This window comes from Typopeltis vanoorti, chromosome 1 (genome assembly GCF_054136105.1).
Source record: "Typopeltis vanoorti isolate ZY-2024b chromosome 1, IOZ_Tvanoo_1.0, whole genome shotgun sequence".
In the NCBI taxonomy this organism is placed as follows: domain Eukaryota; kingdom Metazoa; phylum Arthropoda; class Arachnida; order Uropygi; family Thelyphonidae; genus Typopeltis; species Typopeltis vanoorti.
Window position 1 is genome coordinate 188,941,146 of NC_143549.1, and position 13,631 is coordinate 188,954,776.

General features: G+C 37.3%; 1 protein-coding gene across 1 annotated transcript in view; it reads left to right on the top strand.

Annotated features, from left to right (window-relative positions):
- Sec16 (endoplasmic reticulum export factor secretory 16) overlaps positions 1-13,631 on the top strand; it is a 627,195-nt gene that overhangs the window by 562,962 nt on the left and 50,602 nt on the right. Inside the window, exon 30 of the mRNA XM_090400384.1 lies at positions 12,966-13,068. Within this exon, the coding sequence (XP_090256510.1) occupies positions 12,966-13,068 (103 nt within the window). The remainder of the gene's footprint in view (positions 1-12,965; positions 13,069-13,631) is intronic.

Here is a 13,631-nt window from a genome sequence, read left to right on the forward strand (position 1 = left end):
TCAGGCTTCTTACGTTGATAATACCAATCTTTAACTCTGGTGATGTTGAGTTGGGGTTTGTGTTCAGATTTGTTCCAGTAGCTGACTTTTCGCTGTTCGCCCTGGTTCCCTGGCGAAAACAACGGGGGCCTTGTTTAACCGGGCGATGCCCAAGCCGGCATGAAATTTTGTCATGTTGTACCATCATTTTTTATTTTGGTTTAACCAATAAGAATACAATTTGGTCGGCTAAATCCCAAATTTCCAGCCCATCCTCGTTCGTTCAGTATCAAAGTAGATACCCAACAGGGTGCACCACGAGAAGGTGAGGATTGGACATTAGGTCAGAAGCCCTGGTTGGTTCTCCGCATTCCTTTAAAGGCTATGTGGAGGTCTCCTCTCAATTATACAGCTTTGACCCTTAAGCACCCCACAGATATTTGCCATTATTATTAGCTTTGCTCTTTTCTCCAAATTTTCCCAAAATATTTTTGTATGTCTCACAATCATTTCCTACTCTGCTATTTAGATCCCCAACAAGGACCAACTTTTCCTTTTTCATTAAATTATACTTGACAAGAAATTATATTGTCTTAATCTTTTAACTTAACTAAACGAAATTTGAGGATGTTGATTTCACATGATTTGCCTCAATATCCCATAATGCAAAAACAATATTAGAAGGATCACTATCCAAACTGATTTCGACTTTTATTGAGAGGGGGAAAGTGAAAGGGTGTTTATCATAGGTTTAGTAATATAGGATGCAGTAAAGTATTGTGTTATTAGGAGAAAGAAAAGACAGATGGATATTTTTGAATGAGTACTTTTTTATGATTAAAAAACAATGAAAAGTTGTACCAACTAGTTTTGCTCTCTCTCTCACACACACTCAAATTGGTTGAAAAAATTTAAATCTGAAATGTTAAAAAATTTAGCAACAGATTTCCTGATGGAGAACTTATGGATTCTTTTAGAACAGTGCTTCCCAAACTTATGGATGTCAAGGCCCCCTTGGAAAAATTGAAATATTTCACGGGCCCTATTGGAAAAAAAAATCGTAATACGAACATATATTATTATAATATTTATTGTATTTATATTCAATACAAAACATACACAGTGAATATTGCAAAAATCAGATGCAAATATTACATTTTTAGCACCTTACATACACATTTGACATGGCACACATTTGTTTTCATTATTTCACGGCCTCCAAGGGATCCACGGCCCACAGTTTGGGAAGCGCTGTTTTAGAAGTCTGGAGTGAAAATTTTCTTCTAAATAGTAAATATGGCTTGATGGAAATATACTAGTCTACTGTATGGCTTTTGTTGAGGTATGGTAGATCAGATGAGATTTTTTTAAAATGCTCAACATATCCATCATGTTCCTTCTTTCTCACCTCAAGTTTAATCTCTCCATGATCTTGTCTGTCCTATGTAGGCCAGACCACGAAGAGCATGATATTATATAGATATCCAAGGGTTTGTAATAGAGGGGTGCTGTCCTTAGTATTACTTCCAGGCTTGTATGGAGTCCAGAGACACATTGCAAGACGTCAAATACTCAGACCAAAATAACTATCATGCCTTGTTTGTACACATTCAGTGTTGGAGCACTCACCACCCTTTCCAGTAGTGCATTCCAGTTGTTCATCACCTGCCAAGCAAAAAATCTCTTTTTACCTCTTTAGTCATATGACCCTTGTACATCCTCCAGGGATGACCTCTAGTTCTTACCTCACCAATTATCTTATGCAATAATTTCCATGTATACATTTCATAGGCTCTCTCACCAGCTTATACATCTCAATCATATCACCCCTCCTCCTCTAAAGATCACATTCCCTCAGTCTGTCCTCATACTCAATATTCCAGTCCTGAGACAGTCTTAGTCTCTGCACTCGATCTCTCTCCCTCTCCGTTGTTTCCCCTGTCACAGATATAGCCAGGTGACCAGATCTGTGCACAGAAATCCAAATGAGGCCTAATTAGCACCTAACAGAGTGGAACTATCATCTTATTATCCTTACATGTCAGAGTTCATCACATTATAGCAGCAATTTTTTGGGTAACTCATAACTTTTGCAATGTGTCCCCTGAACTTCAGTTCCCTATCTGCCAAGATGTTCAGATCCTTCGCCTCCTCCACCTCTTGAAGCAAAGTTCCTTCAATGTGGTAAACCTCACTCCATCTTCTCTGGCCAAAGTGCACAAATTTACACTTAGCAACATTGAAATGATACCCCACATTCTTCAGCCCAAAGCACCAACCTATTCATTTGTTTTGTAATAACACATCAGAATTTCCTGACATTACTCTTCCTAATTTAACATCATCAGCAAACAACTGAACATCTCCTTTCAAACCATGAACTATATCATTGATATATAAGTTAAACATATTAAAGATATTAACACTGCTCTAATGGATATGAAACCAGGCAAGGCTTCCAGGTTTCGATGGAATTCATCCTGATTTCCTGTTGAAGACAGGCCAAAAATCTCCACAGTGGTTGGCTTACTTTTTCTCTGACATCCTCCACACTGGTAGACTTCCAAAAGAGTTTAAGAAGACAAAAATTATCCCTATCTTAAAACCAGGAAAAACCAACAACAAACCAGAAAACTATTGACCAATTCCCCTACTTAGCACCTGTTATAAGCTCCTAGAAAGGCTCATCTTTAATAGAATTGCCCCTAAGATAATAGAACAAGTTCCCATGGAACAGGCCAGATTCAGACTTAAACGAAGCTGCTGTGATCAGGTTCTGTCACTCACCACACACATAGAGGCAGGCTACCAACAATGCCGGAAAACAGCTGTAGCTTTTGTAGATCTTATCGCAGCTTATGACACAGTCTGGAGGCATGGCGCAGTCTGCAAGTTGCTCCGTGCAGTCCCATGCAAAACAATAACAAAACTAATCGATAACATGCTAAGCAACCACCTGTTCCAAGTGTGTATGGACGAGAACAAAAGTAAACAAAGAACACTGGATAATGGATTACTACAAGGGTCAGTTCTGGCTTCTTTTTAACTTATACATCGCAGATATGCTTCATACAGCCTCTAATAAGTTTTGCTATGCTGATGACATTGCTCTAGCCACCAGACATACCAATTTTACTACAATGGAAGATACACTAACAAATGACTTTGCAGTCCTAGATGAACACTTCAGCAAATGGAGATTATGCCCAAATCCTAGCAAAGCACAAGTTTCGTGCTTCCACTTGAACAATAACCAGGCTAACAAAGAACTCATGGTCTACTTCAACCACAAACTGCTACACTACAACAGATTCCCGAAATATCTGGGCATCACTCTAGGTAGAACACTATCTTTTAAACCACATCTCATTAACACAGCATCCAAGCTAAAAACAAGAAACAATATACTGCAAAAACTGTGTCGAACAACTTGGGGTGCCTCAGCAACAACACTTTGCTGCACTGCTCTTGGCCTCGTTTACTCTACAGCTGAATACTGCTCACCCATATGGCTGAACAGCGCCCATGCGTATTTGGTTGATGCCCAGCTTAACACCACTATGCGCCTTATTTCTGGAACTGTAAAATCAACCCCCAACCTACTGGCTCCCAGTGCAACATCTCGCCTCCACTCATCCGCAGATCCAACTTTCTTCTACATGAATACAGCAAAATTATGGAAATCCAAAATCTTCCAATCCATGAAGACATCCCACCCCTAGAAATAAACAGGCTAAAGTCAAGGCACCCTCTAATCTTAACAGCAAAAAAATCTTCATGTTGAAACTTGTCTCTTGCAGAGACAAGTTTCAACATGAAGGAGAAGTGGAAAGAATCCTGGTGTAACACTTCAACAGGGATCTTCCATGTATTAGTGGACCCAACACAGATACCTTCGGGTTTTGACCTACCTCGGAAAACTTGGTCTGCCCTTAACCGAATCCGCACCAACCATAGCAGATGTGCAGACCACCTTTACAAATGGGACATGATTGCCTCAACCCAGGTGTGACTGTGTATCACCCCGCCAGACAATTAATCATATTATAGCAGAATGTGTCCTACGTGCATACAGTGGAAACCTGTCAGACTTCATCCATGCTACACCAAGTGCAGCCGACTTGATAATCAACCTAGACATTCAGTTGTTGCTTATTCTTGATTCTTAAGTGTCTCTTTTATGACTGTATTATGTCTTATTATTGTACATATGTCTATTACTATGTCCATATATATATATATTAAGGATTAATGTAATGTAACTTTTCATGTGTAAGCCATACACTAAATAAATAAGTTAAACAGCAGCAATAGACCCAGTATAGAACCCTGTTGTATCCCACTCAGCACCTTCTTTTTTTTGGGACTGCACCTCCATATACAACTCTCTGGCTCTGATTAGTCAACCAGCCTTGTAACCAAGCTACCAAATGACTATCCAACCCCATCCTGCCCAATTTCAACAGTAGTTTATCATGTGGTACTCGATGAAATGCTTTATACTGTATAAATATCTTTCTCATCCAATACATTAGTTACCCTATTATAAAATGCAACCAGGTTACTAAAGCATGACCTACCTCTAACAAACCCATGCTGCTTTCTTGAAAACCTTCCATTCTCGTCAATCTGCATGTGAATTCTTCTGTTAGCAGACCTCAGAAGGTTGCAGAATGGTTTTAGTCAGCTTGAAAGTCACTCTGATGTTATGATCTTTGAAAAGAAATCCATTGTGGATTGAATCTCTGCACTGGATGTTCTGATTATGGAGAGAGGGATGGTTTGAAAATAAAATCTTGTCAACTTTTTTGAATAACCATTAAGAGCAAATAAATTATAGAGGGCTGGAAGTTCCATCTCAAGTTATTCTTTATTTTTTTTAAATTGAAGATGCTCAATTCTTAAGGTGTGGATGATGCCTAGCTTTTGAGAAGGATGGCGAATGCACAAAGCATGAAGATAACATCTTTTGTGAATAGGCTTACCTTCAGAATGATGCCATTGTAATGTTTCTTTATGACAAGGACATCTAGGAATGGGAGTTTACTCTCCTTTTTAAAAACAGCTGACAAGATTTTATTTTCATACCATTACTCTCTCCCTAATTAGAATACCCAGATTCACCTGGCAATCTGTCCTATAGGATTGCTTCTCTTTTCACAGATCATAACATCAGAGCCTCCTGAGATCTCCTAAGGATAGCACTCCTTTTACAAACACCTGGATGACTATAGAATACCATGCTAATGTGCTGTGGAAAAGGAACATGTTGAGCATAAACGAAAGAAAGATCTGATCTACCCACCATGCCATCTTTAGAAGAATTTTACTCCAGACTTCTAAAAGAACCCATTAGTTATCCATTCACATAGGTCTCAACAGAAATCAGGGACTTATTTAATGCCATCTGGAAATCTGTCAATTGTAAATCTTTTAACATCTCAGATTTCAATTTTTTCAACAGTTACTACTGGTCATTATCTCATTGACACTAACACATGCCACACTACTTTACATCATTGTTTAGGATGAATTTATTTTCTTTTGTTATCTATTTCTGTATGTTTTTTGTGCTAATTATAAACCATGAAGAAGCCACTAGTTCTTTGTGTGAATGAAAGTAGTTGATACAAGTTTCAAATTTAGTGACTAATGAAAAAAAATCCTTATTAATCCTCACACAGATGGATAATAGGACAAATATACCTCTGTTCCTTTATTATCATCATCATCATGTAGCTAAAAGCTATCTTTTTCATTAGTCTTATACAACCAAAGGATCAGTTGGAACTAAAAATCCAGATATAGCTAGAGAAAAGATGGTTAGCCTTTTCTAAGTTGTCTTAGAAAAGGCCTTTTCTTTTCTGTCTTGAGTTGGCCTTCACTCCCTGGTATTGCTTTTCAGTCATCCCTACAGTTAATCATAACACCATAGTGTGCTAAGAGGATGGAACAATGTGAAATATCTCTCATAATAAGAATGGACATAATTTTATCTCCTCCCAATAAATATTGCATAATGTGGGTGGTCTGCACCACCTTGTGAAAATTTTGATATCTCCTAGAATGCTTCTTTCTGAATATAAAAATTGTCAGATAAACAATAGAATTTCGATAATGTAATGTTGTAAAGCATTTGTAATTTGTATTGCTGATTTTCAAAACCATGTTTTTCTAACTTACCATAAATGATATTTTAACTCATTAGTATAAATATCAAAATTCTCTTTCTATTGCTTATGTTGGGAGGGGTAGTTATTGCAGAAAAAAAAAAAAAATTGTGCTTTAAGTATTAGTAAGTTAATGGAATGTTCAAAACATTATATAAATTGTTCCAAATATATGAGGTATAGAATGTATGTTCTACTGTTTCTAATGTGTAACAGATGTCGCAATTGGATCTCCAATGTTAAAGACCTCCGTTTTATGGTATTTAGTGGAAGTATGCGATTCTTCAAGCTTGTTTGGGTGTGGAACTTCAGTAATTTATTAAACAGAGCATCATTGTTAGCACCCAGCTGTGGATATTCATAGCAGTAGAGGTTAAACATTTCCTTATACTAGTTTTTGCTGTTATTAATCTAAAGAATGTCTATGCTAGAATGATGTAGTTAAGCACAAAATGTTGTAGTATTCAGGGAACAGTCTTGCCTCTTGGGTAACTGTAATCATTAATTCCAAATAGCAGGAAGTTAAAATTGAGGAATAACCAGAGAAGATATGCATATGTGATTAGACTGTTACATTTTATGGATTTTTGTAGCTGCATTGCCACAAAGAAGCATGGAAGCCCTAAGCTTCCATGCTTATTTGATAGCTGAAGGATATGGATAGTGGTGAATTTTAATACTGTGTTATCTTTAACCTTGCAAAAATAAGTCTGCTGAATGATTTTTTCAGCTTTGTTTCTATCAGGAACAGCATTTGATAGCTTGTTAAAAATCCCTGGTATTATTTAAAACTACCATGGGTTTAAAAATCCCTGATAGTTTTAAATAATATAGAAGAGATCACTGTTTTTCTTAATGACAGCATGATATGATGACTGCAGCAGTCCTACAGGGCATATTTTCCCACAATACGATAGCGCTCAATGAGAATTTTGGACCATTCTTCCTATAGGCATGTAATGAGGTCCTGGACTGTCAGGTGAGGTCCTGGACCTCACCTGACTCTCCAGTTCATAGCATAGGTATTCTGTAGGGTTGAGATAGAGGCTCTATGGAGGCCAATCAAGTGTGGCAGCATTCATGTCCACAAACCACACAGTTGCAGCAACAGCTCTATGACGGTGTATTGTCTTGCTGAAAGACAATGGTCAGTTATGTAGAATGCTCAGATACCTATTGGAGTTCAGTGTTTCCGGCATCACAAACAGAGGTCCATGGCCAAACGAGGAAGAACAGGACCATACTATCGCACTGCTACCTCCAAATTTCATAGTTGAGGTCATGCGCTCTGGTAAGAAATGTTCACCAGACATCTGCAGACCCATCCATCTGCTTGATAGGGATGTAGCATGATTTGTCACTCCATAACACAGCTTTCCAAGTTTCCACATTCCACTCGCACACACACTCTTTCACCACTGAAGATGAAGCTGCATGTTGATTCAGGTAATGTGAGGCTTGCATATTGCAGTCCTACCATGGAAACCCATGATTTGAGTCTCGATTCTGTTTTTGTGCAGATTCATGTTCCAGTTGATGCATGGAACTCCATATACAATGTGTCAGCCGATGAATGGTGATTTTTATATATTATCTTTCATAGCACCTTATGGTCAAGTTTGGTGAGCGTGTGTGGGTCGTTCATTCTGGGCAGCACTTGCAGTTGACTTCCTGCACTTCCATCTTAGTGTGGTATCATTGATTGTTGACCTGGGATTGCCCAATTTGTCAACAATTTGAATAGATAGGCCTGCAACATGGCATCTTATCATGCCTCTTTCAAACCCCATCAGTTCCCTTCTGACAACTATTTCACCCAGACACAGTTGCACTGACTTGGTAGCATCATATTTCTCCAATTTATATATTGGCTACAAACACATGACTTGTTACATGGCACAATGCACTTTGTCCAGTGGGGATGTCCGTTGATTTTCCAAGCAGTGTACATAGCATAAACTGATTTGAATGTTGACACGTTATTCTGGCCACACAATACTTAGAAAACTAAATGAAACACAAGTTGGTAGCCATTTTGAAAACTCTAAATAACTTAAAGGTTCCCTATGTGAAATTAATTTAAATGAAAATCAGTATGCAGATTTGAACATCTATAGACACACTTAACATGAACTCATGCATTATTTTCAAACCTTACAAAGCAGAATAGAAGCAAGTAGCAGATTGATTCCTCTCCAATGGATCAGTCATGAGAGCTAAAAATTACTTCCTTTAAAAAATATAAATTTGTGTGTCATTCAAACTGCTAGAAAAATGTTGTGTTAATTATTATCATTATGGGGGGGGATACAAACATGTGAGGTGAAAATTTCATTGAAATTGTAATTGGAGAACATCGTTATATACAAACTGGACATTATTAAAGAGGTTTTAAAAATAAAGAGCCTGTTTTGGTGAGGACACAGCAGTTAAAAATGGTTCTGTCTGCAAGCTGGATGCTGGACAGCACATAAGATTGAAGCCAATAACAATTCAGAAGGCTTTCCAGCCAGTTACCTAACAATCCTCCATATACTTACTCTACCAGATCATGCCTGGAGGGAGCTCATCTATGGTAGTATGTAAGAAGAGCTGTCAAAGCCATGAATGGATGGGAAACTGGGTTCACTCTATATGTGTGACATGTCAGTGTGTAATCTCCTATTCATATCACTAGTCTTTATTTACTTTTCCTGCCAACAACTATGAAGGATAACATGTCAAATATAGTTTTACTGTGGATCACAAAACATCTCCCACAAAAAAAAAATAAATAATAATAAAAAAAAGTCAAAAATTACAAAACTGCAACCAAGAACATCAACAATTTATAGCTGCAAAAAAAATTCATGGCCTTAACAGGAATATAAATGACATTCACCACCACTACCTACTGTCATCCAAATCAGACCTGTTATTCCAATAGAACTAAGCTATAAACCTCCACAATGATTTTTCTATGGTAATAAGTGTTCATCAGGCTGCCTTCACACCCACACCCCACTGGAAACAGGTGAACCCTTGATTCATCATTCCAGAGTACTGTTTTCCACTGGTCAATTGTCCAGTTCACATTCTCTTTGCAGCAGGCCAGACAAGCTACTTTGTTCATTGTTGATGTTTGGCTTTTGTGCTGCTACTCTGTTATGAAACCCAGTAAATGGAGTTCTTTTTATACAGTATTAGGCTCACCATGGTGTTACTGGTGCTCTGGAACCCATCATGGATGGTCTGTGCTGATTGTTGCCAGTTTTTGCATGCCACCCGTGTTAACACTGTCTTGTCCCTGTCGAGCATTTTCGGCAGCTGCCCTGGGTGTTTTCCTGCAGTAGTGATGCCAGAACGTCTCCATTTGTTGATCACATCCGACTGTTGATTTTGGATGCTCCAGTTGAGCAGCAACATGATGTTGCCATACCACCTGTATTCAACTGCTACTATAAAATATTGCTTCTTAATATCTGCACACCAGTTTTTATGTTATTAACAAACCTGGAATGTTCCATAACTTCAAATAACATGGCTGTCCAGATAATTAGTGTGTCTTAGAGTGGTTGAAGAAGTGATTAATGTCACTTTCCAACTAACAGGCTGTGGGCTTCTATTCCACTATGTGCATGGATATCTCTGATTGCTCTTTAGGTGGGAGATGAATATCTTTGTCTGATGAGACCACTGTCCCATTTATTTGGAGGCCTGAAGTGCTTTGAAAAAGTTCTGTGTTTGGCTTCTAGAGCAGAGTTTCCAGATTATGTAAAATAAAAATAATAATAATAATCCTTAACCACCAATGGTTCTAAGATTACAGCCTTTCATGGATAGGAATCGTATTAAAAGAGATTAAGTGATTTTCTTGAATATCACGTTATCTTTCTCAATATTTGTGACTTGCTTTCATTGGAGTCCAAGAATTTTTCACATAGTCTCTCTAGGTATTTCTGTTTTGGGACAGAAATATGTCTCTGTATTTCTCTTTAACAAGGTGGAGAATAAAGAATTAGTCCATTTTTTTTTTTTAATATCTATCCAGGTGATGATTCTACGTTGCCGCTGGTGTGTTTTACCAGAAGTAGAAAGGCTGTGGGTTTGAATCCCATCGTGGGCAAGGATGTTTGTCTGTGAAAATACTAGTGGTGGTGGTCGGCAGTAGATGGCGTTGGTGTAGATGATGAAGGTAGTTGCAGTTGGTGGAGTGGTGGAGACAGAGTTGTAGGGTAGGTACCCTCCCTTGATGAGTCTTTGGACTCCCTGGAGGTATTATGTAATAATAATAAAAATGTCAACTTTTTTTTTTAATAGCATTGTCATTTACTAACATCATTCACTATGAGAGGAATTATATCTAGAATTGTTTGTAAGTTATGTACTTTTTTATGTCATGAGAGACCAGTCTGTTATTCTTGAAGTCTATCTATTGTCTTCTTATACATATCATATATGTCCTGCTCACCTTTTTTTTTTTAATTGCTATAGATGGCTCCTACTGCATCTTTGAATCCAATTTTTTTTTTCTTATTTCAGCTTGCCTTTTGTGATCTTTCTTGCTTTCCTATTTCTTTCTGCTGTCCTTTGGGTTGTTATTAGGCTTTGTTCTTCCTTTTTTTGTTGTGTTTCATATTGCATATTCTACCTCCTCTGGTTTTCTTTTTACTCAATTAACTTTATTGGAGTGACAATTTGGATGAGTAGAGCTTACTGTGGTAATTCTGGACAATTCTTTCCATTTCTCTTCTGTTTGTTTTCCAGATATTTTGATCATCTAGGAAAGTTGGTATTATTGTTTGTTTCATCCTTAATTCAATTTCTACCTTTTTTTAGGCTCTTGTTTTTCTGCTGCCTCTTTTAGTTTATTTATTCTAAATTTGGTGTAATCTTCTGTATCTTTATTCTCAGTAACTGCTAATCATTATATATTCTAAATGACTATGACCGAATCTTTTGACTCTCTTCTTTTGTGTAGCAGTATAAGAGTTTCTTAGCTGAGATGCTCCCTGTGATTATTTTCTATCATAAGTTCTGCCTGTGTTTTGCATTATTTTATTTGTTGGTTGAATTTGGCCAAGTCTTTATCTGTCATCTTCCGAGCTTCAATCAACTGCTTTACTAATTTACCATATTGCTCCCTATCGATATGTTTTGGTTTTTTGTGGTTTGATATTGCTCATATATTTGCTTCCTGTCTTTTGTCTATATGAAGAATAACTTTTAATGTCTGCTTTTTTGATCTGTGAACATTTTTCCAAATGTTCCAACATTTTGTATGATTTTTTGCAGTTGTCATAATGTAGTCAGTTTCATTTCTGTTATTACTCCATTTGGAAATCTCAATGTCCACCTTCTTCCAGAACACATTTTAAAAAAAGTGCTCATTGTATATAGCTTCTCTGCTACAGCAAATTCTACCAGATGCTCTCCTATTTCATTTCTATTGTCTATTCCACATTGACCCACTTATTTCTCTCTAGGCTGACCTTTTAACAATTTTGGCCTGTTGCTTTATCATCAACTGTAGAAGTTGGTGCATAGCAGACTATTATGAGGGGGGGGGGGTTGCTGAAAAGTTCTGATAAACACCTAGAAACAAAAATATTAAAGCAACTGATACAACCATAAGAAAGAACATATCTTAAAACCCTTTAACCCCCATGTTTCATCAAATTGTAATAATTTGTTCTTTTTCTTTTTGGATATATAAGAAGACATGTAAATTCCTTCATGGTGATTATCACAACTTTTCAGCACACCTTCGTATTATTAATGTTTCTGTTTGACTCACTTGCACAATCAATTTTACTACTCTTTCTGATAAAATGATGCAAGATAAGATCTTTTCAATTTGTTTGGCCCAACTATAAATCTTGCCTCCACCAACATTGTTTCCTCAGTATGATTCATCAAGAAAGACCTAGTAATCCTTCCATTTTGCAGTCAGGGTAGTTCGTCTTTTGGTTTCACATAAAGCCGGAAAATCAAATTTTAGGTTATCGTCTCTTCCAGAAGAAAGTCTACTTGAAAGCCCTTAGCCAATGTTCTCATGCTGAATGTTCCAAGTTCTGAAGTCAGATATTTCTGTAATGGTCTGCCATCTTCTGTGAGATTCTTAGCACCCCTTACTCTCAAAGAGTCAACACTAACCCTTGGTTTGTCATACACTAGCTGTGCAGGACTGGAGACCAATACGTCTGGGAAATTACCATCTTTGCTTTGGTCAAATATCCCACTTCTCCTGGCCAGGTTCTGAAGTGTGGAGAACAGTAACCTTCACATCCTTTACATGCTGTCCTCTACTGATAGCATGTAGTTAGTAAATCCCTCTTCCAGTGTAGCAGAATATTACCCTTATCTAGCCCTCCAGTACTCATCTGTTCACTGACCTAACTTCCTGCTGGGGTTTAGCACAACCTTCAATTAGGTTACTCAGCTTAGCAGGATCCACTTCTTGTAGGTGAGTCTGGAGTTGGGGTGGAGAGGCTAACTGGTTCTGCTTATAAGAACCGTATATTGCAGTCACATCGCCATTTGGACCCCAGTTATATGGACATAGACACAAAATCTTTTTTTAGTATATGTCAGCCCTACACAAAGGTTTCAGAACCTTTGATAGGTGTTCATGCATTTTGTAAAGTTCTCCAAATGAAAGTGTAAAAGAAATTACTTGACTAGATTAAAAAAAAAAAAGTCATAAGAAACCAATATGTTTAAAATTGATATTTCTGAAATATGTTTTTTTTTATTTAGTTGCTGTGATTTTATATTAAATTGCAGTGAAATCTTCATTTGTCAAGTTTCACTTAAAAGACAAACTTTAATATGCAGATAGTATGGAATCCAGTGAAGAACCGTTGGGTAAACACTGATGAAGATGAGGAAGAAGATACAGGGAAAATGTGTGCTCCTCCTACAGATTCTGAATTAACAAGTGAGAATACTCTAAAACTTTATACACAATATTCTCTAGTTACCAATTATTTCTTATTTTGAGTTTCTAATTTCACTTTGCAGTGGGTAATCTTTCACCTTTCTTTATACAATATTCTTAACAGTTTATTATATTTTGTTACTAACTTTTAAAATATTATGTCATTTTCAACCACCCAACAGTATGGTGGATGAAATATAAAATATATCCACCATGCTGTTTGGAAGAGAGCATTTCAGTTGATTAAAAAGCTTCCTCCTTTGTTCAGCTTAACCTGCAACAACACAAGCAACAGCTGCCCAACATACTTTGTACAGTTGAACTGCTGACTCACCGAACCAGCTTCTCCCAGTCAACCGCTGCATTCTGTCTGTCTCAGTTGTTTTATGGAACAACCTTGGAAGTGATCCAAATAATCCCATGAAATGCTTTCCCCCCAAAACCAGAACCTCCAGCTCTTTAAGAGGAATAGCAGCTGATTTTTCTTTGGTCTTGTCTTGACCCCCCCCCCCCACACACACACCCAGCATTTATTTACCATTAGGAATAATAATAAACTTCTC